Source organism: Lontra canadensis, unplaced genomic scaffold (genome assembly GCF_010015895.1).
Source record: "Lontra canadensis isolate GAN:19392208 unplaced genomic scaffold, GSC_riverotter_1.0 scaffold37, whole genome shotgun sequence".
Classification (NCBI taxonomy): Eukaryota; Metazoa; Chordata; class Mammalia; order Carnivora; family Mustelidae; genus Lontra; species Lontra canadensis.
This window is the reverse complement of record NW_022631031.1, coordinates 15,217,478-15,244,024: the sequence shown is the minus strand read 5'-3', so window position 1 is coordinate 15,244,024 and position 26,547 is coordinate 15,217,478. Positions and strand designations below refer to the sequence as shown.

At 35.2% G+C, this 26,547-nt stretch overlaps 1 protein-coding gene across 8 annotated transcripts in view; it reads right to left on the bottom strand.

The window, feature by feature from the left end:
• The window catches only part of STAU2 (staufen double-stranded RNA binding protein 2), a 318,840-nt gene that overhangs the window by 254,893 nt on the left and 37,400 nt on the right, over nucleotides 1-26,547 (bottom strand). For 3 of the 8 annotated variants that reach the window (XM_032869181.1, XM_032869186.1, XM_032869187.1), the window contains exons 1-3: nucleotides 22,760-22,870; nucleotides 18,001-18,131; nucleotides 2,397-2,556 (exon numbers count right to left, since the gene is read on the bottom strand). In XM_032869181.1, the coding sequence (XP_032725072.1) occupies nucleotides 2,397-2,556; nucleotides 18,001-18,131; nucleotides 22,760-22,799 (331 nt within the window). In that variant the 5' untranslated portion in view covers nucleotides 22,800-22,870. Of the gene's footprint in view, nucleotides 1-2,396; nucleotides 2,557-18,000; nucleotides 18,132-22,759; nucleotides 22,871-26,547 lie in introns of those variants that run through there. The other 5 variants (XM_032869185.1, XM_032869184.1, XM_032869189.1 and 2 more) reach the window with 3 other exon arrangements.

Below are 26,547 nucleotides of genomic sequence, written 5' to 3'. Positions count from 1 at the left end.
GCAGAGGCTTTAACCCACTGAGCCACCCAGGCGCCCCTGCCTAGCATATTCTTTCCTCAACTCTATACCTGCCTACTCTCCATTCAAGGACGTTATCTTCCCTCAAGTACTCCCATCCATGTCTATCATTACTTATAATACTGATGAGTGTTATTATTCACTTGGTACTTAATCCTTACCATTAAATTATGTGCCTTATGTATACAAGTGTAAAATTTTCACAGAAAAGGACAATGTTTTATATCTCTTAAATATATAAAAGCAAGTGCTTAATACAAAGAGAAAGCAGTGTGGTACTAATGATCAATCAGTAATCTAAAGAGATTTTTAAAAATTATAAAAGCAGACTGTCTCTTACCAACTTCAAATGACTAGAATGGGTGTTTTTCTTTGTTGTAGTAATATTTTGCTTATTTAAACTTCCTTAATAAATACTACAATCAGTTGAACAGAAGCAAAAGGAGTAATAGGAAATTCATGCAGTTTTGGAAAAAGCTGTCCTTGAAAGAACAGACTATATCTACTTAGCATATGCCACATGAGAAAGAAAGAAGCAGTAGATGATTATAAGCAGGAGCATATGGACTCTAATTAAATATACAGAGTCATTTGTGGCAGGAAAAAGTTATTTTTTACTCCATCAAAAAAATACCTGAAGTATTATTTGTTAGAAGGTAAACTCTTAAATTAATAAATTAATGAGTAAATGGATATAGGGTTAGTACTAAACTTATGGAACTTTATTAACTTGATGTTATCAATTCATGCATTATGTCCAATATAGGTTTGTCTCTTCCAAACAGATGACTGGATGCACAATGTTGTTGGTATCACACGCAACCGGAACAACTCTTTAAAATTATTCTTAGGAGATAAAAATTGGAAAACTTGTTTACTTAGCATTATATCACATACAGGTTTTTTTTTGGATTTGTGGGTTTCTTAATAAACTTCCATAAGGGGCGCCTGGGTGGCTCAGTGGGGTTAAGCCGCTGCCTTCGGCTCAGGTCATGATCTCAGTGTCCTGGGATCGAGTCCCACATCGGGCTCTCTGCTCAGCAGGGAGCCTGCTTCCCTCTCTCTCTTTGCCTGCCTCTCTGTCTACTTGTGATCTCTCTCTGTCAAATAAATAAATAAAATCTTTAAAAAAATAATAATAATAAAAAATAAACTTCCATAAGTATTCTAAATTTGAGCGGTTCTATCAACCGTTTCTACACCAACAAGCAAAATAAGATGCTTAGGCCTAACTATATAATTTTTTATTAAGCTAAAGTAAAGAATATCTATTTTTAATTATTAAACTATACATTTTTATATATTATATAAAAAGAGAAATTAATCATTTCTTTTTTTTTAAAGATTTTATTTATTGATTTGACAGAGAGAAAACACAAGTAAGCGGAGCGGCAGGCAGAGGGAGAGAGAGAAGCAGACTCTCTGCTGAGCAGGGAGCCTGATAAGGAGCTTGATCTCAGGACCCTGGGATTGTGACCTGAGCCGAAGGCAGCCTCTTAACCAACTGAGCCACCCAGGTGCCCCCTCTACCTTTATTTTATAAAAAACTCAGGCATTGCAGCATTATTTACAATAACCAACTTGTGGAAGCAGCCCAAGCATAGACAAGCATCTATGTCAATCCATAGATGAATGGATAAAGAAGAGGCAGGAGACAGAAAGATAGATAGATAGATAGATATCGGAACATAGGAATATTACTTAGCCATAAAAAAGAGTAAAATCTTGCCATTTGCAATGACATGGGTGGGGCAAGAAAGTATTATGTTAATTGAAATAAGTCAGTTTGAGAGAGACAAATACTGTATGATTTCACTCATATGTGAATATAAGATACAAAACAAATGAACAAAGGAAATAAAAGAGAGAGAGACAAACCAAGAAATGGACTCTTAACTACAGAGAACAAAATGATGGTCACCAGAGGAGAGGTGAGTGGAGGGATGGGGGAAATAGGTGACAGGAATTAAAGAGTACACTTATCAGGATGAGCACTGAGTAATGTGTAGACTTTTTGAATCACTATATTGTACATCTGTAACTAACATAACACTGTATGTTAACTATACTGGAATTAAAACTAAAAACCTAAAAAAAAAAAACCTCAATCATACTTTCTGTTCTTTGTAACCAAATGTATTTTTGCAACATTTAAAAAGTAAATAATGCATCTTTAGAGTATTAACAAAGCAAATTTTTAAAATAATTATAATTACCTTCCTCATTCTCTCACCTTCAATTACTATTCAGTTGTTTTGCGTGTGTGTGTGCTATTAATACCTCTTGACTATACAAATGGCCTGCTATAAAGAAAAATACAGAGAACAGCACATATAGAACACAACAATACAACAGAAGGAAACAAGTAAGTGCCATACCTGGGTTATTATTAACATTACTTTTGGGTGGTTTCTGAACTGGTTTGGGAAGTGTTGATTCAGTCAAAGCTTTGTTAGCAACGGCTTGTTGGGCCTTCTTTATACTGCTCCCTTCGGATTCCCATGTCTGCTCACCAAGACTCAGTTGCACTGAGAACATCTTCGAAAAACATAAAGAGACAGAAAATATTAAAATTTTCAGGAAATAAAATATGCTGCCTGAGAGAAAAACAGATATACCATAGAATCAAATTTTAGAGCTAGGGGTGACCTTACAAATTACTTGCACAAAAATATTATTCCACCTAGTGAAATCATTTTAAGAGATTGTACCAGATCCTGTTCTATCCATTCAAAGGCATAGGAGCAGCACTAAGTGAACATCTGGGGTAGAATAAAGCAAGAAGAAATCACTTCCCTAAATAGAACGAATTGTTAATGTCATTCAAATACTCCTCATAAGAGCAGAATAAGTAAAGGAAGATGAGAAACTAAGAGAATCCACAAGGCCCTGCCTCTGTAATACTTATAAAATCTAATACCTTAAATGTCATACTTAGTACAATCTAGTCAAAGAGTCAGGAAATCCTTCTAAATATTATGTCATCAGGAAACTCTCAATCCTCCACAATCAACATTTAACCAGTCACCAAATTCTGTTAATTTTAACCTCACAAATATTTCTCAAAGCTCTCTCTCTAAAAACAAACAAACAAAACTCCTCAAATCCAACTGTATCACCTCAACCAACCTCAGGTTAAAAATCTTTCAATGGTCCCACTTGGTGTGGTACAAAAGTTATTTTTGTCCATCTTCATTTCATAACCACTCTTTCCTATATCATCTGAATATTCCATTCACACCATTATTTCCATGAGAGTTCAAAACCTATTGTTCACCTTCTAATATTGAGGATCAAGTTACAGAATACACAATCTGCTGTTTTCCACAGAAAGCCTACTACTTTGTAGGAATATAAAATATTAACCCCAAGATACTTTTAATTAATTAATTTTTGTTTGACTCTCGAGACAGCCCCACGAAAGAACTGCTCTCAATTTCATGCAGAGATAAGGGAACAGGCTCAGAGAGAATTAATTTCCCACAGTCCTATAGTTCGTAACTGTTTCAACTTCTGGCTGTTCGGACACCAACCAAGGTCACGGCATGCCAAGCTGCCCTCATCAGTGGAGTAAACTCAACTCCTAAATTTGTTTTCTTTTTCCTTCCTGGGGGTTTCAGTATTTATCAAGTTTGTTTTTGTTTTTGTTTTTAGGATTAGAGAGAGAGAGAGAGAGAGAGAGAGAGAGAAAGTGCTAGCATGAGTGCAGAGAGGAAGCAGAGGGGACAAGCAGACTCCCTGCTGAACTTGGGGGACCCTGACACCATGACCCGAGCCAAAGCAGACACTTAATGGGCTGAGCCCCCAGGAACCCCCATGATGATTTATTCTTTCTCACAATTCTAAATTCTAAATTCTTAATTTAGAATTAAATTTAATTCTTTAATTCTTGGGGTCAAAATATTAACCCCAAGATACTTTTAATTAAAAAGATATTTTTAATTTAATTTAAAATTTTTTAATTAAAAAGAAATAAACATATATTTGCATGAAGGAGATCAGGTAGAACATTCCTTAACCAAGTGATTAAAGTTAGCATCATCAATAATCATACAAACTAATACCATGTACCTCCTGATATGATCCAATGAGAAGCATTTAGTATTCTTGACCAAAAATGCTTAACCTGAACCTAATCACAGGAAGAAAATCTGACAAGCTAGATTATGGTATATTCTGTAAGACAGCTGGCCTAAACTCTTAAAAAATGTCAATGTCATGAAAGGAAAAAAACACAACAAAAGAATATACCATAATCTAGATTTATCTGGTTTTACCCATGATTAATCCATATGATTTAACCTTTTCTGCTTCCTAATCTTCTAGATGTCAGTATTTTCCTAGGCTCACAAGCCATACACCTTCAAGAGGTCTTCCTTGTCTCCATTTCTCTCTCCATTCTCACCTGCATCCAGTTATCAAGCTGCTGATTCAACTTCAAAAATATTTTTCAGATCTGGCCTCCTCTCTTTATGCTCTTCACCAATGTCTTAGCAAGGAATATCAACCTCTCTCCCCTAAATTACTGTAAGACCATTCTAACACCATCCCCTTAACGTAAGACATTCCCATTCAAACTATCCTTGTGACCACCACCAACATGAACATTCTATAAAATACAAATGTATCTGGGGCACCTAGGTGGCTCAGTGGGTTAAAGCCTCTGCCTTCGGCTCAGGTCATGATCTCAGGATCCTGGGATCAAGCCCCGCATCGGGCTCTCTGCTCAGCGGGGAGCCTGCTTTCCCCTCTCTCTCTGCCTGCCTCTTCCTACTTGTGATCTCTGTCAAATAAATAAATAAAATCTTAAAAAAAAAATTGTTGTGAAAATTAAAACAAAAGGATGTAAATGCTGCCACTTAAAAGGCAGAGATTGTCAAATTTGATTAAAAAAAGAAAAAGCAAAATCTGGGGTGCCTGGTTGGCTCAGTCAGTTAAGCATCTGCCTTCAGCTCAGGTCATGATCCTCGGGTCTGAGATTAAGCCTAGCACTGGGTTCCAAGCTAGGCAGGAAGTCTGTTTCTCCCTCCCCCACTGGCCCTCTGCCCTTCGTGTGTGCTCACTCTCTCTCTCTCTCTGCAATAAATAAAATCTTTAAAAAAAAGCAAAATGCAACTACATGCTTCCTACAAGTAATGCATTTCAACTATAAAGATGACAGAAAAAAATGTATCATGCTAACATAAGTCAATGAAAAGTTAGATGACTATATTAATATCAAACAAAGTAGATTTCAGAGTAAAGATTAATACCAATGATAACAAAGGTAATTTCTTAAGGATAAAGGGGCCGATTAATGAAGAAGACATAACAATCTAGAACATTTATTAACTAATAACACAGCTTCAAAATATATGAAGCAAAAATAAATGGAACTACAAAGAGAAATAAGAAAAAATCCACAATTTACATCAGAAATACAATGTCCCCTTAATAGGTCACATAGCAATTAATAAGCAATCACAAAGAATATAGTAGAAATGAACATACTATAAACCAACAAAACCTGATAGGCATTTTTAGAACTCTCTACCCAAAAAGAGCAGAAAATACATCCGCTCTCAATTTCTCACAAAATATTCACGAAGAAAGAAGATATTCTAGACCATAAAACAAGTCTCAGTAAATTCAAAGGATTCAATGAAGCAACGTATGTTCTCTGACCACATGGAATTAAGTTAGAAACTAATAACAGAAAATTCTCTGGAAAATCTCCAAACATTTAGAAACTAAGTAATATATTTCTAAATAACGCATAGGTAAAAGATTAAATCAAAATGGAAATTAGAAGGTTTTAAAACTGAATAAAAATGAAAATACTACTTCTTAGAAGATTACATTAAAATAGTTCTAAGAGGAACTCTCTAGAACTAAATGCCTGTTCTAGAAAACTAAAGTCTCAAGTTAACTTTAGCTTCAATCTTAAGAAACTAGAAAAAGAAGAGCAAATCAAATCTGACATTACAGGGGCTCAGGCAGTTAAGTATCTGACTCTTGATTTCGGCTCAAGTCTCAGGGTTGTGGGATTAAGCCCCATGCCAGGCTCTGTGCTCAATGGGGAGTCTGCTTGGATTCTCTCTCTGCCCCCACCCTTCACACACGCATGTACACACTCGTTAACAAATAAATAAATCTTAATTAAAAAAAAAACTGAAGTTAACAGAAAAAATAGTACTAAAGATAAAAGTAAACAATGAAACAGAAAATGAAACCAAATAGAAATAAAACCAAATAGATCAATTAAAAAAAGAGCTGATTCTTCGCAGAGATCAATAAAATTGGTAAACCTATAGCCAGACTAATCTTGGGGAAAAAAAGACATAAATCACTAATATCAGGAAATGAGAGAAGCAACATCACTCCAGATTCCTAAAGTATTAAAAAGATAACAAGGAAGTATTTTTAACAACTTTATACCAATAAACTCAACAACTTAAATTCGTCAAAGACACAATTACTAAAGCTCATTCAAGAAGAAATAAGTAATCCAAATAGTCCTATAAATGTTAAAGAAATTGAATATGTAGTTTAAAATCTTTCCTCAAAGAAAACTCCAGGCCCAGATGGTCTCAATGATAAATTCTACTAAATATTGTAGGAAGAAATAATACCAGTTCACATAAAGTCTTCCCCAAAAAAGAGTACGATATTATTAGGGAAAACAATATCAATCAAAACTACAGACCGAGATCTCTGATAAAGACAGATGTAAAAATCCTCCACAAAATATTAAAAACAAGGAATGCAAACTGGCACAGCTCCTCTGGAAAACAGTATAGAGGTTCCTCAAACAGTTAAAAATAGAACTACCCTATGATCCATTTTGTATTTACCCAAAGAATACAAAAACACTAATTCAGAAAGATATATGTAATCCGATGTTTATATCAGCATTATCTGTAACAGCCAATTATGGAAACAACCAAAGCGTCCATCATCTGATGAATGGAGAAAGAAGATGTGGTACAAAGGGAAGACCTGTAAGGCTACCCAGCAGATCTCTCAAAAGAAATTTAGCAAGCCTGGGGCGCCTGGGTGGCTCAGTGGGTTAAAGCCTCTGCCTTTGGCTCAGGTCATGATCCCAGGGTCCTGGGATCGAGCCCCGCATCGGGCTCTCTGCTCCGCAGAGAGCCTGCTTCCTCCTGCCTCTCTGCCTAGTTGTGACTTCTCTCTGTCAAATAAATAAAATATTTAAAAAAAAAAAAAAAAAGAAAAAGAAATTTAGCAAGCCAGAAGGAAGTGACATGATATACTCAACATGCTAAATGGGAAAAATCTGCAGCCAAGAATACTCTATCCAACAAGGCTATCATTCAGAATAGAAGGAGAGACAAAGAGTTTCCCAGACCAACAAAAACTTAAGGAGTCCATGCCCACTCAACCAGCCCTGCAAGTAATATTAAAGGGAACTCTTTGAGTGGAAAGAAAAGACCAGAAGTGACAAAGACAAGAAAAGAACACAGAAAATCTCCAGAAACAATGACAAAGCAAGTAATAAAATGGCACTAAAGGGTCTCCTGGGTGGCTCACTCAGTTAAGCATCTGTCTTCAGCAGGTCATGATCCCAGAGTCCTGGAATTGAGCCCTACATCAGGCTCCCTGCTCAGCGGGGAGCCTGCTTTTCCCTCTCCCTCTGCCTGTCGCTCCCCCTACTTGTGCTCGCCTTCTCCCTCTTTCTCTCTCTAATAAATAAATAAAATCTTTTTTAAAAAATGTCACAAATATATTATCAATAATTACTCTGAAGGTAAATGGACTAAATCCTCCAATCAAAAGAGATAAAGTGTCAGAATGGGTAAGAAAACAAGAGCCATCTATATGTTGCCTACAAGAGACTCATTTTAGACCTAAAGACACCTGCAGATTGAAAGTGAGGGGATGGAGAAACATTTATCATGCAAATGGATGTCAAAAGAAAGCTGGAGTAGCAATACTTTCATCATACAAACACGATTTTAAACCCAAGACTGTAACAGGAGATGAAGAGGATCCCTATATCATAATAAAAGGTACCACCCAATAAGAAAAATCTAACAATTGTAAATATTTATGCCCCCAACATGGGAGTACCCAAATACATAAAACAATTAATAACAAACATTAAGGAAATCCTTGATAATACTACAATAATAGTAGGGGACTTTAATACCCACTTACAGCACTACATAGATCGTCTAAGCAGAAGATCAACAAGGAAACAAGGGCTTTGAATGACACACTGAAACAGATGGACTTCACAGGTATATTTAGAACACTCCATCCTAAAGAAACAGAAGACACATTCTTTTCAAGTGCACATGGGACATGCTCCAGTACAGATCACATACTGGATCAAAAAACAGGCCTCAACAAGTACAAAAAGATTGGGATCATACCATTCATATTTTCTGACCACAAAGCTATGAAACTTAAAGTCAACCACAAGAAAAAATTTGGAAAGACCACAAATACAAGGAGGTTAAACAACATGCTTCTAAACAATGAATGTGTCAACCAGGAAATCAAAGAAGAAATTAAAAAATACATGGAAAACGAATGAAAATGAAAATACAATGATCCAAAACATCTGGGATGCAACAAAAGGATTCCTAGGAGGGGCATCTGGGTGGCTCAGTGGGTTAAAGCCTCTCTGCCTTCGGCTCACGTCATGATCTCAAGGTCCTGGGATCAAGCCCCACATCGGGCTCTCTGCTCAGCAGGGAGCCTACTTCCCCAACCCCCACCTCTCTCTGCCTGCCTCTCTGCCTACTTGCGATCTATCTCTCTCTCTCCCTCTAAAAAAAAAAAAAAAAAAAAAAAAAAAAGGGAGTCCTAGGAGGGAGATATATAGCAATACAGGCCTACCTCAAGAAGCAAGAAAAATCTCAAATACACAACCTAACCTTACACCTAAAAAAGCTAGAAAAAGGACAACAAATGAAGCCTAAAGCCAGCAGAAAAAGGGAAATAATAAAGTTTAGAGCAAAAGTAAAGGATGAAGAAACTAAAATAACAACAGAACAGATGAAACCAGGAGCTGGTTCTTTGAAAAAATTAATAAAATTGATAAATCCTGAGCCAGATTCATTGAAAAGAAAAAAGGACCCAAATAAATAAAATCACAAATGAGAGAAAAGAAATCATGACCAACACCACAGAAATGCAAACCATTATTAGTGAGTATTATGAAAAACTAAATACCAACACATTGGACAACCTGGAAGAAATGGATAAATATAAATATATAAGCTACCAAAACAAAGAGGAAGAAATAGAAAACTTGAACAGACCAGTAACAACCAAAGAAATTAAATCAGTAATCAAAAATCTCCCCAAAAAAGAAAGTCCAATTTGCGAGGCAGAGTTGGGGATTTGGAGGGTAGGGAAGGAAAAAATGAAACAAGATGGGATCGGGAGGGAGTCAAACCATAAGAGACTCTTAATCTCACAAAACAAACTGAGGGTTGCCGGGGGGGGGGGGGGGCGGGGAGGTATGGAGAGGGTGGTTAGGTTATGGACATTGGGGAGGGTATGTGAAACAGTGAGTGCTGTGAAGTGGGTAAGCCTGACAATTCACAGACCTGTACCCCTGGGGCAAATAATACATTATATGTTAATAAAAATAATTAGTAAATAAATACATAAATAAAAATGAAAGTCCAGGGCCAGGTGGTTTAACAGATAAATTCTACCAAATATTTTTTTTTAAGATTTTTAAGATTTTTTTTTAAGATCAGATTTTTAAGATTTTTTAAGATTTTTTAAGATTTAAGATTTTTTTTAAGATTATTTATTTATTTGACACAGAGAGAGAGAGAGAGAGAGAGAAAGCAGAGAGAGGGAATACAAGCAGGGGGAGTGGAAGAGGGAGAAGCAGGCTTCCCTCTGAGCAGGGAGCCCAATGTGGGCTTTGATCACAGGACCCTAGGATCATGACCTTAGCCAAAGGCAGATGCTTAATGATTGAGCCACCCAGGCACCCCTCTACCAAACATTTTAAAGAAAAGTTAATACCAAAAAATAGAATGGGAGGAAAACTTCCAAATTCATTGTATAAGGCCAGCATTACACTGATACCAAGACAAGACAAAGACTCCACTAAAAAAGAGAACTACAGGTCAATATCGCTGATGAACACAGATGCAAAAATTCTCAATAAAATACTAGCAAATCAAATCCAACAGTATATTAAAAAAAAAACCATTCACAATGTTCAAGTGGGATATATTTCTGTTTGCAGGGTGGTTCAGTATTTACAAATCAATCAATGTGCTATACCATATCAATAAAAGAAAGGATAAGAACCATGTAATCCTTTCAATAGATGCAGAAAAAGCATTTGATAAAGTACAACATCCATTCATGATAAAAACATTCAACAAAGCAGGTTTTGAGGGAACATACCTCAACATCATAAAAAAGGCCATATTTTAAAATCCCACAGCTAATATCATCCTCAACAGGGAAAAACCTGAGTATTTCCTCTATGGTCAGGAAGAAGATTGGAATATCCACTCTCACCACTATTATTTAATGTAGTACTGAAAGTCCTAGCCACAAAAATCAGACAACAAAAATAAATAAAAGGTATGAAAATCACAAAGTAAGGAGTCAAACTTCTACTATTTGCAGATGACAAGACACTCTATGTAGAAAACCCAAAAGACTTCACCACAAAATTGCTAAAACTGATACACAAATTCAGTAAAATCACATGATACAAAATCAATGTACAGAAATCTGTTGCATTTCTATACACCAATGAAGCTGAAAAAGAAATTAAGGAAACAATCACATTTACAACTGCACCAAAAACCGTAAGATACCTAGGAATAAAACTAACCAAAGAGGTAAAAGATCTATACAACACTGAAAACTATAAAACACTGATGAAATTGAAGAGGACACAAAGAAATGGAAAAACATGCCTTGTTCATGGACTGGAAGAACAAATACTCTTAAAATGTCTATACTATCCCAAGCAATCTACACATCTATTGCAATCCCTATCAAAATACCACAAACATTTTTTCACAGAGCAAGAACAAACGATCCCCAAATTTGTGTGAACCCCAAAAAGCCAAAGCCATCTTGAAAAAGAAAAGCAAAGCTGGAGGCATCACAATTCCAGACTGCCAGTTGTATTACAAAGCTGTAGTGATCAAGACAGCATGGTACTGGCATAAAAACAGACACACAGATCAACAGAACAGAATAGAAAACCCAGAAGTGGACCCACAACTATAAGGTCAATTAATCTTCAACAAAGCAGGAAAGAATATCCAACGGAAAAAAGCCCATCTCTTCAACAAATGGTGTTGGTCAGCAACATGCAAAAGAATGAAACTGGACCACTTTCTTACACTACACACAAAAATAAATTCAAAATGGATGAAGGATCTAACTGTGAGACATGAAACCATTAAAATCCAAAAGCAGAACAAGGCAGTAATTTCCTTGACCTCAACCACTGCAACTCCTTACTAGATTATCTCCTAAAGCAAGGGAAACAAGAGCAAAAATAAACTACTGAGACTTCATCAAAATAAAAAGCTTCTGCACAGCAAAAGAAAGAATCAACAAAAATAAAAGTCAACCTATGGAATGGGAGAAGATACCTGCAAATGACATATCAAATGAAGGGTCAGTATCCAAAATATATAAATAGATACAGAGAGATCTAAAATATATAAATATATAAAACTCAATACCCAAAAAACAAATAATCCATTAAAAATGGGCAAAAAAACATGAATAAACATTTTTTCAAGGAAGACATACAGATGGCCAACAGATACCTAAAAAGATGCTCAATGTCACTCATCATCAGGGAAATACAAGTCAAAACCACAATGAGATATCACCTCACAGCAGTCAGAATGGCTAAAATGAAAAACACAGGAAATAATAGCTGTTGGCGAGGATGCAGACAAAGGGGATTGCTCTTACACTGTTGGTGGGAATGAAAGCTGGTGCAGCCACTCTGGAAAACTGTATGTTGGTTCCTCAAAAAGTTAAATATAGAAGTACACTATAATCTGGCAACTGCACAACTAGGTATTTACCCAAAGGATACAAAAATACTAATTCAAAGGGATACATACACCCCAGTGTTTACAGCAGCATTATCTACAAAAGCCAAATTATGGAAAGAAGCCAAATATTCACTGACTGATAAATGGATAATGAAGATGTGGGAGATAGATGTGTGTGTATGTGTGTGCGTGCACGCGCGCGCACACACACACAAATGGAATAGTATTCAGCCATAAAAAAGAATGAAATCTTGCCATTTGCAACAACATGGATGGAACTACAGAGAATAATCCTAAGCAAAGTCAGTCAGAAAAAGACAAACACTGTATGATTTCACTCATGTGGAATTTAAGAAACAAAACAAAGGAGGAAAAAAAGAAAGAGGAAGGCAAACCAAAACAGACTCTTAACTATAGAAAACAAGCTGATGGTTACCAGAGGGAAAGTAAGTGGGAAGATGGGTAGAATAGATGACGGGGACTAAGGACTACACTTATTGTGATGAGCACCAGGTGCCATACAGAGTGCTGAATCACTATATTTTACACCTGAAACTAATATCACATTTTATGTTAACCAACTGGAATTTAAATAAAAGCTTAAAAAACACATTAAATGGGATCCATCAATATGGAAATGAGCTAATACATTACAACCAAGTGTTTTATCCCAGAAATGCAAGGGTAGAGTCTGCATTTGAGAGTCAGTCAACATAATTCAAAATACTGAGATCAAAAAACAGAAAAACCATATATTACCATCTCAATCAATGTAGAACCACATGACAAAAATCAACATCTCTTCATGTTAAAAACTCTCAGTAAATGTTAAGTAGAAAGGAATTTCTTCAGTCTGATAAAAGGCATCTACAAAAATGGTACATCTAACATGACAATTAATGGGGGGAAACTAAAATGACTGCCCATAAGATCAGGAATAGATTGAGATCTGTCTGCTGTCATCACTTCTATTCAACATTGCACTGTAAGTTCTACCAATGCAATTACCAAGAGAAATAAATAAGACATTAAGACTGGAAAGTAGGATTAAAAACTGTCTTCATGAGGGCCTGGGTGACTCAATCAGTTAAATATCTGCCTTCAGCTGGGTCATGATCCCAGGGTCCTGGGATCGAGCCCCAAGTTAGGGAGCCTGCTTCTCCCTCTCCTCCCCACTCATGCTCTCTCTCACTATCTCTTCCTCTTTCTCTCTCAAATAAATAAATAAATAAAATCTTTAAAAATAAAAAATAAAATAAATAGAAATTTATTCAAAATGTCTTTATTAAAAAATGACATGTGGGGGCACCTGGGTGGCTCAGTGGATTAAAGCCTCTGCCTTTGGCTCAGGTCATGATCCCAGGGTCCTGGGATTGAGCCCCACATGGGGCTCTCTGTTCAGCAGGGAGCCTGCTTCCTCCTCCTCTCTCTCTGCCTGCCTCTCTGCCTACTTGTGATCTCTGTCTGTCAAATAAATAAAAAAAATCTTTTTTAAAAGTTATAAAAAAAAAAATGACATGTGGAACCCCCCAAAAAAATCTAAAAAGGAATTTTTTAAAAAGCAACTCGAACTGATAAATGAGTTTAGCAAGATTTCAGAACAGTGCATTGATACACAAAAATTGCTGTATTTTTATACAAGAGCAATAATCAATAAGAACAAGAAACTAAAATCTAAAAATCGTGACCACAGGAAATAGCATCAAAAATATGAAATACTGGGACATCTGGGTGACTCAGTCGGTTAAACATCTGCTTTTTGCTCAGGTCATGATCCCAAGGTCCTGGTATCAAGTCCCACATTCTTGCTCAGCAGGGAGCCTGCTTCTCCCTCTGCTAGACACTCCCCCTGCTTGTGCTCTCTCTCTTTCTCTGACAAACTAAAAAAAAATAAACTCTTAAAAAAATAAATGAAATACTTAGGGATAAGTCTAAAGATGTAAAATACTTGACTACCGAAAACTACAAATATTGTTGAGAGAAATTAAATAATATCTAAATAAATGAGAGATATTTTGTTGGTGTGTTGGAAGACTCAATTTTCCTACCATGTCAATTTGCCCCAAACTGAGCTACAGAGTCACAGCAGTTCTATTCAAAAATCCCAGCAGGGTGTTTTATAGAAAAGACAAGCTGATTTTAAATTCATATAAAAATGCAAAGGAACAATCTGAAAAAGAACAAAATTAATAGGCTACTACTCCCAGATTTCAAGAACTATAAAGCTACAGCAAACCAAACAGCACAGCCTCTGCATAAAGATGAGAAAATAAATCAATAGAACAGAAAAGACTCCAGAAATGAACACAGACATGGACAGCTAATTTTTGACAAAGATGCACAGCAACGCTGTGAAGAATATAGGATAATCTCTTCAACAACTGGACATCCATTTGCAAAACAATAAGTAAGCCTTGCTACATCTCACATGACATACAAAAATTAACACAAAATGGCAGTTAGATCTAAATGTAAGAGCTAAAGCAATAAAGTATCTAGGAAAAAAACATAGGAGAAAATCTTATGATCTTGCAGAAGGCAAAGATGTCTTAGACATGATACCAAAAGTACAGGGAACAAATGGATAAACTGGAATTCATCAAAATTAACAAGTACTGCTCTCTAAAGATGCTGTTTAAAAAAAGAAAAGATAAGCCACAGAGTAGGAGGAAATAATTTCCAAACGTATATCTAATAAGGGACTTGTACCCACAATATCCAAAGAGAAACATCAGAGAAGACACCAAAGTAGGAAGATGTGACTAAGGAAAAGTGCCTATGATATAGGAAATATCAATATCAATAGATATTTTGCCAAGGATTTTTTTAATCCTATAGTCTACTAACAAGCAATGATATAATTATCTGAGTACCCCCATCATCAACATAGTTGCTAAGAATTTACAAACCATCATTCCATTATACTACACTAGAACAGATACCGTATTTCTCAAATTACAGATGAGAAAACTGAAACTCTAAATCACTTGTTCAAAGCCACATAAGCTGGATAATGTAGAGCAAAGATCAAGCTTGACAAATCTAGCTAGCATAAAAGTAAATAAATAAAAAGACTACTTGGCTTCAAGGCCACTGGGTGATACTGTCTCCCTCAGTGATGCCTATTCCAAAGTAAACCTCAGAGTGCAGCTACTGGAGCTTTCTTAACACTGACTCATGCATACCGAAAACTTCTCAAAATTGGGAAATAGAGGAACAGAAGAAAATACATTTTGTCTTCTTTCTGGTTCTCTTCCTTATACTTTATATTGTAATAGCTTTCTTTACAGGTTTGAAAAAGTCAAAATGACAACCCGTAAGAAAAAAAAATGAACTGTATTTAGGTACTTAGGAGATAAAGCAATGTCACAATAACTCACACTAATATAAGTGATACCAAATTACTTCAGCATTCAACTTGAAAGTGAGCAGAAAAACAAAAGGGGGCAAGGAAAACATTACAATTTGTTATTTAATAGTCACATGTTAAAAGTTGCGTTAAGTTGTTCAGATTCTGTAAGACTCAGTGGAGGAAAGAAGAAAGATCATTACTTCCCATCAACAAGTATGTACGAAAAGATAATTCTACACCACTCTGAAGACATTTATCTTGTGTTTCTCAACTCTGGATGCACATTTGAGTCATCTGAGAACTTAAAAATAATCCCAGTGTCTGGGCTTCATCAAAGACCAATCAAATTAGAATTTCTGAGGGTAAGACTCATGCATAAGTGTTGTTTAAAGCTTCCTTGGTGATTTCAATGAACAACCAAGGTTGATAACCACTACTGTAAGTATTTGTACATATAACATACAAACATATATATGTACATAAATATGTAAATTGTCTGTAACTGGTTAATCTCCCAAGAAAATAAGTGATACTTAGCAAGTGCTAACCAAGGGGAAGACTGCTGAGTGTACATACAAAGCATATGGAATTTAAGCTGGGTAAGAACCATATGAGGACTGAGGGGAGTGAGAGGTAGTAAAAGGGTGGTAGAATCAATAGATTTGTACTATGGAAGAAGTACTAAAATTAAATAGAGGGAATGAACTAGAAAGTTACGAGGTATCAGAGAGAGTTGAATGCTTGAGATTAAGACTATGGAGGGTCTAGGGGCGCCTGGGTGGCTCAGTGGGTTAAGCCGCTGCCTTCGGCTCGGGTCGTGGTCCCAGGGTCCTGGGATCGAGCCCCACGTGGGGCTCTCTGCTCAGCGGGGACCCTGCTTCCTCCTCTCTCTCTGCCTGCCTCTCTGCCTATTTGTGATCTCTGTCAAATAAATAAATAAAATCTTTAAAAAAAAAAAAAGACTATGGAGGGTCTTGCAGTTACTGGTTATGATAAAGTAAAAAATATGATCACAGGAATGAGTGGCTAGAGGAGAGGGAAGCAAGATAACAAAAGTACAATGACTGAAATGTCAGCATGTTGGAACAATCATCTACTTAGTGAAATCATCGAAAATTAAAACATGATAAGTCAGAGTAAAAGTGAGGCATGAGAAATGTGATGGAATCACCCAAAGATCAACAAATGATTACTGTGAGGTGACATGGGTTAGCCTATGAACATGAAATTGAAAGCTGGGGAGTCACCTCAAGGAAGAATTCCTGGAATTAGAAATGAGGAGCTAGGAAGACAGTTCCTATAAGAGTCATAAAATATAGAAGAACAATAACCTTAATAAAGCTCAGTCTAGTACAAAGTAATAACCAACATGTACAGCACAGCAGTGACTACACCTGAGGAAGACAGGTCCTGCTGAAGGCCCAGTGAAGGGATCAGAGAAGTTTCACAGAAGTTTAGAAGATGTGCTGTGTGAGCTTAGTGTTCAAAAATGCATAAGAACAAAAGGACCTTCAAGGCAGGGAGACATTACAACATAGGGGAAACAGAGAGATGTGAAAAAATGAACCATTCTAAGAAATGCAACAGTTCAATGTGATAAGGGCAGAACAGGAATGAATACAAAATGAGTACGAATTAATGGGTACAAAAGAGAGTCAGGATAAATGACTTAACAGGTAGACCAAGGCCACAACTTTATTCTCTACGTAAATGATGTAATGACAAATTAAACTGTTGCCCATAAATCCTTCATAAAAGTCTCTAATAGGGAAGAAAATTAACAGATTTCAGTTTAATCTCACATATCTTACTTTGAAGGAGGTACTAGAAAACAATTATATAATCCAATAGCCATTCCTTTATACAGATTAACCAATTTGAGGATCAATTGTTTCAACATAAAAAATCTATGATCATAAATCCAAGATTAAAAATGTACCATGGAAATTTGTGTACAACTGAGACTTTTTAAAACATATGAATAAAGCTCAAACATAAATGTATTAATTATAGACTTCTTTATAACATATATAAACATATATATGAGGCTATATGTAAATATAAATTGCTCTCCCACTCAAGAGAACAATATTATAAATGAATGCATAAATAACAATATTGCTACATACAACTTTTATAAATGATGAAACTTATAACTGCATATCACACTGGAAAAGATGTCTCACTAGGTAACTTGTTCTATTTACTCTGTGTCCATTTTACTTTAAAAGTTATTAATTTAATGGAAAGAACATTGCATTTGGGAGCCAAAGAACACATATTCAAGTGCTGGCACAGGCACATATGAGCTATTATTAAGCAAGTCAGTTATCTTCTCTGTGTGTAAGTTAATTTACAAAACAGAAATCAAAATCCACACCTCCTTATCTGTTAAGTTTTTTACGAAGCACCAAATCTGACAGAGATTTGTAAACCATAATGAGCAATAAAATTGTTTAGTTACAGACTTCTAAATATTATTAATATAGAACTAAAAGCCTTTAGGTCATCTGCTGCCCCTCCCTCCACCCCCCAATGAAGCACAATTAAAACCTGAGATGATAAATCTGATAGACTTTGATAAGTATGTCTCACCACCTCTCTTCATAACCTTACCTTCGAATGAGCAGGCCCTCTTTCTTTCAGAAGTTTATACTGGGGTTGGACTCTATTGAAACGGGCTAACTCATTTACCAGACACATTGGAGTTTTCTCTTTGGGGTTTGCCATTTTATCTTGGAGAGAAGCTGTAAATAAAAAGGCTTTAAAGTTTTTGTGAAGAATGACTTTAAAATGGAAGAAAAGCTAGTTTTGACTTTTTTAGATCGACGTCAGACTGTAAATTTGGATTAAATTATTTTCATGAATTTTATATAAAAAATTCAAACCATCTAAAGTGTTCCATTACATGCAACAGAAATATGTATCACATTTTAAACAATAAATTAAGGTAACTTTTTCCCTAAGTACCTAAATTGCTCTCTATACATTTTTTGATAACAGCATACATACAGATTTTTAAATAATACAATTATAATCATTTTTAGTTTATCTTACAATTTTCCTTTCCTCTCAAAAAAGTTTAGCATAAACACATAATTCTCCTGATTCTTATTACTATAAAACTATATTCTGTCTGCCTTTTTTATCACTTGATCTTACTTTTTTTTTCCTTCTAATTTTGAGGCAGCATATTAATTGAAAAAGCTCTAGACTTGGGAATGGAGTATAAGCTTAAGTACTAGCTCTTCCAACTACTATTTTTAGTAACTTCCTTTTCTTTTTTTTTTTTTTCATAAAATTTTAAAAGAAGTAGAAAGGATAATTTAACAAATGTCCAAGTTCTTACCCCTTAGAACTGAAATTAATATTTTCCAAGTTTAAGTCTCATTAAAAAAAAAAAAACAGTATTATATTCCAGTTAAGGTCTGTTTATCCTTTCCAGAAACCACTACTAAATGAATTTAGAATATATCCCTCTGGAATATTTTATAATACACTTACATGCATGTATGTATTTCCATGAAAATACAATCTTGAGATATATATGGTTTTGCAGTCACATTAATAGTAATATAACATATAATTTTCACAACTTACTTTCTTCACTCTTAATTATGTTTTTGATATTATAACTTATATAGATCCATTGCATTACTTTTAACTGCTGTATAATTTCCATCACAATACCACATCGGTTTTCTAATACACTCCCCTACTGACAGACATTTAAATTGTTTCAATTCTTTACCTTTATGAGTAAAAACATGCTGCCAAACGGCACTCAAAATGACTGTACCAAATTACCTTCTGCTGGCAGTATGAGAATTACCACTTCCCTTCAACCTTGAAAACATGTAATATGGTCAGGTATTTTAATTTTTGATAATTTGATGTCTGACAAATTGTATCCCTCTATTAGTTTTTGTTTTCCCCGCTATTATTTTAATTTGCATTCCCATTTTCCTAGTGAGTCTAATCACCTTCTCATATTATTGATCATTTGGGTTTCCTCTTTGGGAACAACTCCTGTCTTTTTTTCTATTGATTATTTTATGTATAATACTTATCAATATTTTCTTTTACAGTCTATGCTTGCTATTTAAGAAACCCCTCCCTAACCTGCAAGGTATTAATGATTTTTACTTAATTTAACTAAGCCTTCTATGCTTTATCCTTAAGGGTATAATAAATCTATCCTACTTAACTCACAGGTTGTTTTGAGGTTAAGATTTTTTAATGTACGGTATTCTAAATTCTTCCCATAATTATTACAGCTTCAAAATATTTTCCTAATACTGTATTATTTTATCCTGTATTAGTCATCCATCTCATTTATAGACACATTAACTGCTTTTTAGTCTTCTTTCATCTCCTATTAAATCATACCAAGAAATATTTTAAAAACTTAGCATAAAACACTCAAGTGGCTTACTTTCTGCTCAATTAAACTAGTCACAATGTGTGGAAAATACATTAAGTAAATAGAAATAGCTGGATTTAGAAAATTTATGAACTTTCTACGGCAAATTTAATGAACAAAACAGTATTCTCTTAACTTTTTCATACTCTTTTCAGGATCAATAATTTAATACAATAATTTGATCACATTACAATTAAGAAATTATTTGATTAATAAACTACATAAATACCTACTAAAGCACAAGTGAAAGAAAGGAGAACCTAAACAACCACCTGTAGGACCAATACAGTTGACAACTAATTCTACAATTAAACCACCCTAAGTGGCATGTAAAACAAACAGAAAAACTAGTAATTTTTACTTTTTGGAACAGCACAAAAAAGACAAGAGTAAGTCAAGAGAGGTTTGAGGAAATCTGCATCTTACTTATTCCACTGTAAATTTTATAAATTGTACCGTAAGTCAGTCATCATATAAAATACTAGGTGACTTGCGTTATAATCAGTTTGGGTCCTTGCATACCATGGCATTAAATAACTGAAGTACAACAGAAGACACAGATACCTATGCCTATATCAAGAAGCAAAGAAAAATGACAATTTGTTAAAAATGAGAAAATATTAAAGTCTGGTAAAAATCAGCTAATTTTGCATAACATTTAAATAGCATATATACTACTGTATAATTTTTACAACTCAGCAATGCAATATATTCATCTGTTAAAATGCAAAAAATATTAGGAGCATATCAAGCACAATGTGACAATTTTATAGTGAAAATTTTTCATAGCACAGATTTTTAATATATTAAAAGGTGATTAAAATGATAAAGCATATATGTTGGCTAATTGAGTTTAAATTTTTAACAAATGATGTTTATAGCCCTGTATACTTGCTTGGTAAGAAAACCCGATCTAAATCCTTTAAAGGAAAATGTCAACTAATAACATGGTGTTAAATGTATATCTCATTAACTTTGACTTTTCACTGCATAAAAATAACATAAATCCTATAAAACGTTTTAATGTGTAGCTTAAGGTATGGTGTGAAAGGTGTGCAAATACACACAGAATCTCATTTAGATAAAGCTTTATAACTAAAATTTAAAGGTTTAGTTTGGTAGATTTTAAAATATTTAGACCTAGTTGTAATTTATTTTACAGAATGATTAAAACTTTATTTTAAATAGCTGCACCTCTATTTAATCAGGAATCTTATTAGTATTAACTACTTGACAGAGCTCAGTGATAGAGCGGAAATTAAAATTTAAACCAAAATTTTTGGGATGCCTGGGTGGGTCAGTCAGTTCAGTGGCCAACTCTTGATTTTGGCTCAGATCATGATCTCCAGATCATGGGATCTAGCCCTGTGTGGGGCTCTGCACTCAGTCCGGAATCTATGTGAGATTCTCTCTCTCCCTCTCCCTTTTCCCTCCCCCAATTGCACAGGTGCATGATCTTGCTACTCTCTTTTTTATATCTTTTTGTATTTTTTTCAAAAAATTAAACCAAAATTTTAATAAAGCATCTACAAAACTATAAAACTAACCTATAAAAGTTAAGACCTACAAGCTTAATTTATTTATAACTTCTTAGAAAAGTCAATAATGCAAAAAGGGAGAAATACATACACTGTTGCATAGGTATACAATTTCAAGAGACCTGTGAATGTTTTCATCAAGATATTCTGAAATAGGCTTCAAGTCAGTTTGGTGGCTGGGATAGAAGCCTACTTAGAAGTAAATAAAATTAATGATAATGGATTTCACAATCTAAGACTTTCCCATTTTGAGAGAGTAACTGCCATTTGATGATTAGGAACCTGCTTTGGATATCTCAGCCACTTACTGATTCCATAAGAGTTTGAGAAAGTATTTAAAGGTCACTTTCTAGACAGTAAAACAAGAATAATTGTTGTTTTTATATTACTGGATAATTTTATGGGTTGAATGGGATGACGTAAGAACTGTTAACAATGATAAGAATCCATTATTATTCTGATTATAAACAATTTGTTAAAGCACACTACCATCAAATTATGAAAAGAGTGATACAGTTTTATAAACGTTTTTTCATAGCCCTCCAAGTTAAAATATTCTGAGTTAAAATGTTAGGATAAGCTGATTTTATTCACACAAATAGACTTCTTTAATATTCTGTAAAAAGCACGTATTTGTTATTTTTTCCAGACTTACGACTTACGACTGACTTATAAATTTGGTTCCACTGAAAAATTTCCAGCCGTGCTACAAAAGACATTTTAAGATTTCTCATATTTGTGTTAGGGAATATTCTATGTTGATATTAAATTTGTTTACACGTAACTCACCATAACTTTGATGAGTAATACTGGTAAACAGATATTTATAACACCAGTATCAGCACATTCAACCAAAAATTAGATACACTCTAGTCTTTTTGAGATAAACCCTACTTCTGTATTTTTATAAAATGTCCTGACTCTCTGGGACTTAAAATCTTCAAACCATACCAAAATAATGGAGCTGAGAATTTTTAATCAACAGGCAAAATCCCGGTCCCAAGAGAGCTCACAGAATGGCATAAGAAACAGGCACATACCATAAACAAATACAATACTACAATACAAATGCTAATAATAAGGCTGCTACAAGGAGTTCTTAGGCGAAGGAGGTACTAAAAGGCAGGTTTCAAGAGGTGGTGATTAGTTAAGTAAGCTAGCAAGGGTAGACCAAAGACAATCCAAGCTTGTCCACAGCACACATGCAGGAGAAAGCACATAAAACACATCACATTCCAGCAAATACAAGTAGATCGTTAGCAGAAAACAGAATGCATATAAGGAAACTACAAAAAAAACTGAACCAGAATCCACCAAAACACCAAAAGCTTCCTAAGCCAGAACTTACAGTAGCAACATTTTTAAAGTAGTTAAATTGCAGCCAGAGCTGTTGCTAATACTTAGTCTACCTCACCTGTCAAGGCAAGTCTCTCCACAGAAGAATCCATTTCCATCCCTGGTCCCAGAAATGACTTGGACACAGTTTCTAAGTCTCTTTGCTGGCTTCCCTTCCCCTATGCCCTGCTATTGGAAGGACTCAACCTAATACCCAAGTTAAAAAAAAAAAAAAAAAAAAAACAGAGTCAAAGGAGCAAAGAAATTTGCCTTCCACAGGCTCTTGCCTTCTAGAAGAAATATGATTACCTCTTCATAGCTGTAACTAAAACAAACCATGTAACTTCAAATTAGACTATAACCTAAGGTTGTCCAAGCAAAATCACTACCCAAAGATCAAACTGTTCTAATTGCCTATCGATTAGGGGAAAATTTAAGTTCCTACCTCATACAAACATAAAAATAAATTCCATAAGTATTAAAATGTAAAATATAAAAATATGATAAAAGCACAAGAAAATTTGGCTAAATATCTGTCATAATCCTGTAAGACAAACAACTTTTCTAGGTAAGAAGGGAAACCTAAAAGTTATAATGGGATAAACTAACAGATTTAATAATAAGATAAAAATGTAAAACTCCCATACCAGTAAAAGATACCACAAATGATGCTTAAAAAGTCTACAAAGTGGGGCGCCTGGGTGGCTCAGTGGGTTAAAGCCTCTTTCTTCGGCTCAGGTCATGATCTCAGGGTCCTGGGATTGAGCTCTGCATCAGGCTCTCTGCTCAGCTGGGAGCCTGCTTCCTCCTCTCTCTCTGCCTGCCTCTCTGCCTACTTGTGATCTCTGTCTGTCAAATAAATAAATAAAATCTTTAAAAAAAAAAAAAAGTCTACAAACTGAAGAAATACTTGCAACATAAAAAGAAAAATTGTTAACAAAGATGATAAAAAAATAAGATTTTTTAAATCCAGTAGAAAAAAGGGCAAATGTACTCACAATCAACTCACAATATAATTTGAGTAAACACATCTGCTCAAAAAACGAATGTCTAAAGAAATAAATATTTGAATTCCAATGAAATGTAATCTACCACACTAAACCGATAAAGACCATAAAATGATCATATAAGTATTGGCAAGGATGTAGGAAAATGGGTGCAAACTCTACCAATGCAAATAGAACGTGGACAAACTTTTTGGTGAGCAAACTGGCAATACTGATTAAAAGCTTCAATTGCAGGGCACCTGGGTGGTGCAGTTGATTCAGACTCCAACTCTTGGTTTCAGCTCAGGTAGTGATCTTATGAGATCGAGTACCGCAATGGGCTCTGCACTCAGTGCAGAATCTGCTCGAGCTTCTCTCCCTTTCCCTCTGCTCCTCCATGCTGTGCACATGCACTCTCTCTAAAATAAATAAGTCTAAAAAAAAAAGAAAAGTTTCAATTGCCTCTATCTTTAAAACAGCAACTCTACATCTAGGTATTCATACTACAGGAAGACTCACATAAAATACACACAGTGACAATATGCATAGCAAGACTATAATTCAAGGGGCGCCTGGGTGGCTCAGTGGGTTAAGCCTCTGCCTTCGGCTCAGGTCATGATCCCAGAGTCCTGGGATCGAGCCCCACATCGGGCTCTTCGCTCAGCGGGGAGCCTGCTTCCTCCTCTATCTCTCTCTGCCTGCCTCTCAGCCTATCGCTATCTGTCAAATAAATAAATTAAAAAAAAAAAAAAAGACTATAATTCAAGAGCTACAAACAAGCTAAATATTTATCCAGCAATAATTAACTGGTTAAATAAACTACAGTGGGATGTGCAACCCTGAAAAGATGAGGTACAGATCTTGTGCACTGACATGGAAAATGTTACAAAAGTGTTAAATGAAAAACAGGACAGCTTCCTGTCTGCTCTTTTTTTTTTCATCAAATAGGCGCCTATGCATTACAGAAGAAATGCAACTGGCAGGGAACAGGAAGACTCCTCATTTTTTTTTCCTTAGGTTTTATTTATTTATTGTCAGAGAGAGAGAGAGTAAGTGCATGCACGTGCAGGGGGAGCAGCAAGCAGAAGGAGAAGCAGGCTCCCCACTGAGCAAGGAGCCCTATGCAGGACTTGGTCCCAGAACCTTAGGATCATGACCTGAGCCAAAGGCAGTTGCTTTACCTACCTACTGAGCCACCCAGGTATCTGGAGAATCCTCACTTTCTACTTTATAGTATCCCATTGTTGTACCTTTTTACAATGAATAGCTCTATATACATAAAAACTTTACATTTAAAAAATTATTTTACAAAACCATACCAAAAGTAGGGAATGGTTTACAGTGTAAGTTTTAGACTCTGCCATTGTTCTTTCCAGTCTTTACAGGGCCACCAAGATTCTGGAAAACAAGATGCTCAAGGACCTAATTCAAAGCAGGCAGTAAGTGTCATGTCTTACTTATTTACAATCCCTGACTTTTACAAATGAAGCCACCTTGGGATTTAAAGACCGCTAAAATATAGTGTAGCTTTACCAACATTTGATATGGTCGGTCTTCTTAACTTTAGCCATTATAATAGCTACATAATGGTATCTCACAGTGAAGTTAATTTGCATTCCCTACTGACTACACACGTTAATCATCTTTTCATATTTTACACACTATCTATATTTATCCTGTAATGAAGCATCCATCAAAATATTTTACCCATTTTTCAATTGGGTTACTTTCCTATTGTTTTATCTGAAGAGTTCTTTACATATTCTAAATATGTCATTAGTTAGACATATGTTTCACAAAGATTTTCTCCCAGAATGTGGCATCTCTTTTTATTCTCTTACCAGTATCTTTTGAAGAGCAGACTTTAATTTTAATAAGATCTAGTTTATCAATTCATCCATTTACATATTGTGCTCTTGGTGTTGCATCTAAGAAATCATTACCTAGTTAAGGTCTCAAAGATTCCCATTTTCTTCTAGCTTTATAGTTTTAGGTTGCACATTTAGGTCTCTGGGCCATTTTTTTTTTTTTAAAGATTTTATTTATTTATTTGACAGGCAGAGATCACAAGTAGGCAGAGAGGCAGGCAGAGAGAGAGGAAGGGAAGCAGGCTCCCTGCTGAGCAGAGAGCCTGATGCGGGACTCGATCCCAGGACCCTGAGATCATGACCCGAGCCGAAGGCAGCGGCTTAACCCACTGAGCCACCCAGGCGCCCTCTCTGGGCCATTTTGAATTAATTCTTGTACATGGTGCAAAATATGGACTCATTTCCACTTTTTGTAGATCAATGTCCAATGCTCAAGCAGTATTTGTGAAAAATGCTATTATTTTTTCCACTGTATTGCTTTTTATGGCTTTGTTAAAATCAGTTATCAATATATAAGTGGGTTTACTTCTGGACTATCTCTTCTATTTCATTGATACATTTGTCTATTTGTATGCCAATTCTGCTTTTACTGTAGCTTTACAATATTTCTTGAAATTAGGTAGTATTGGTACCCCAACACTGTTCTTTTTCCCACTTGTTTTGGCTATTCTAAGTTCTTGTATTTACATACAAATTTTACTCTAGGCAAAAATGCCTGCAAGGATTAGAGAAGAATTCCCTTGAATCTACAAATTTGGTAAAAATCAAACTTTTTCTTTCATTTTTAAAAAATTTCTTAGGTTTTTAAATTTTTTTTTTAAGATTTTATTTATTTATTTGACAGAGCACACCAACAAGCAGAGGGAGCAGCAGAGAGGGAGAAGCAGGCTCTGGCCTTGCAGGGAACCAAATGAGAGACTCCATCCCAGGACCCTGAGACCACGACCTGAGCCGAAGGCAGATGCTTAACCAACTGAGCCACCCAGGCACCCTTTTTTTTTTTTTTTTTTTTT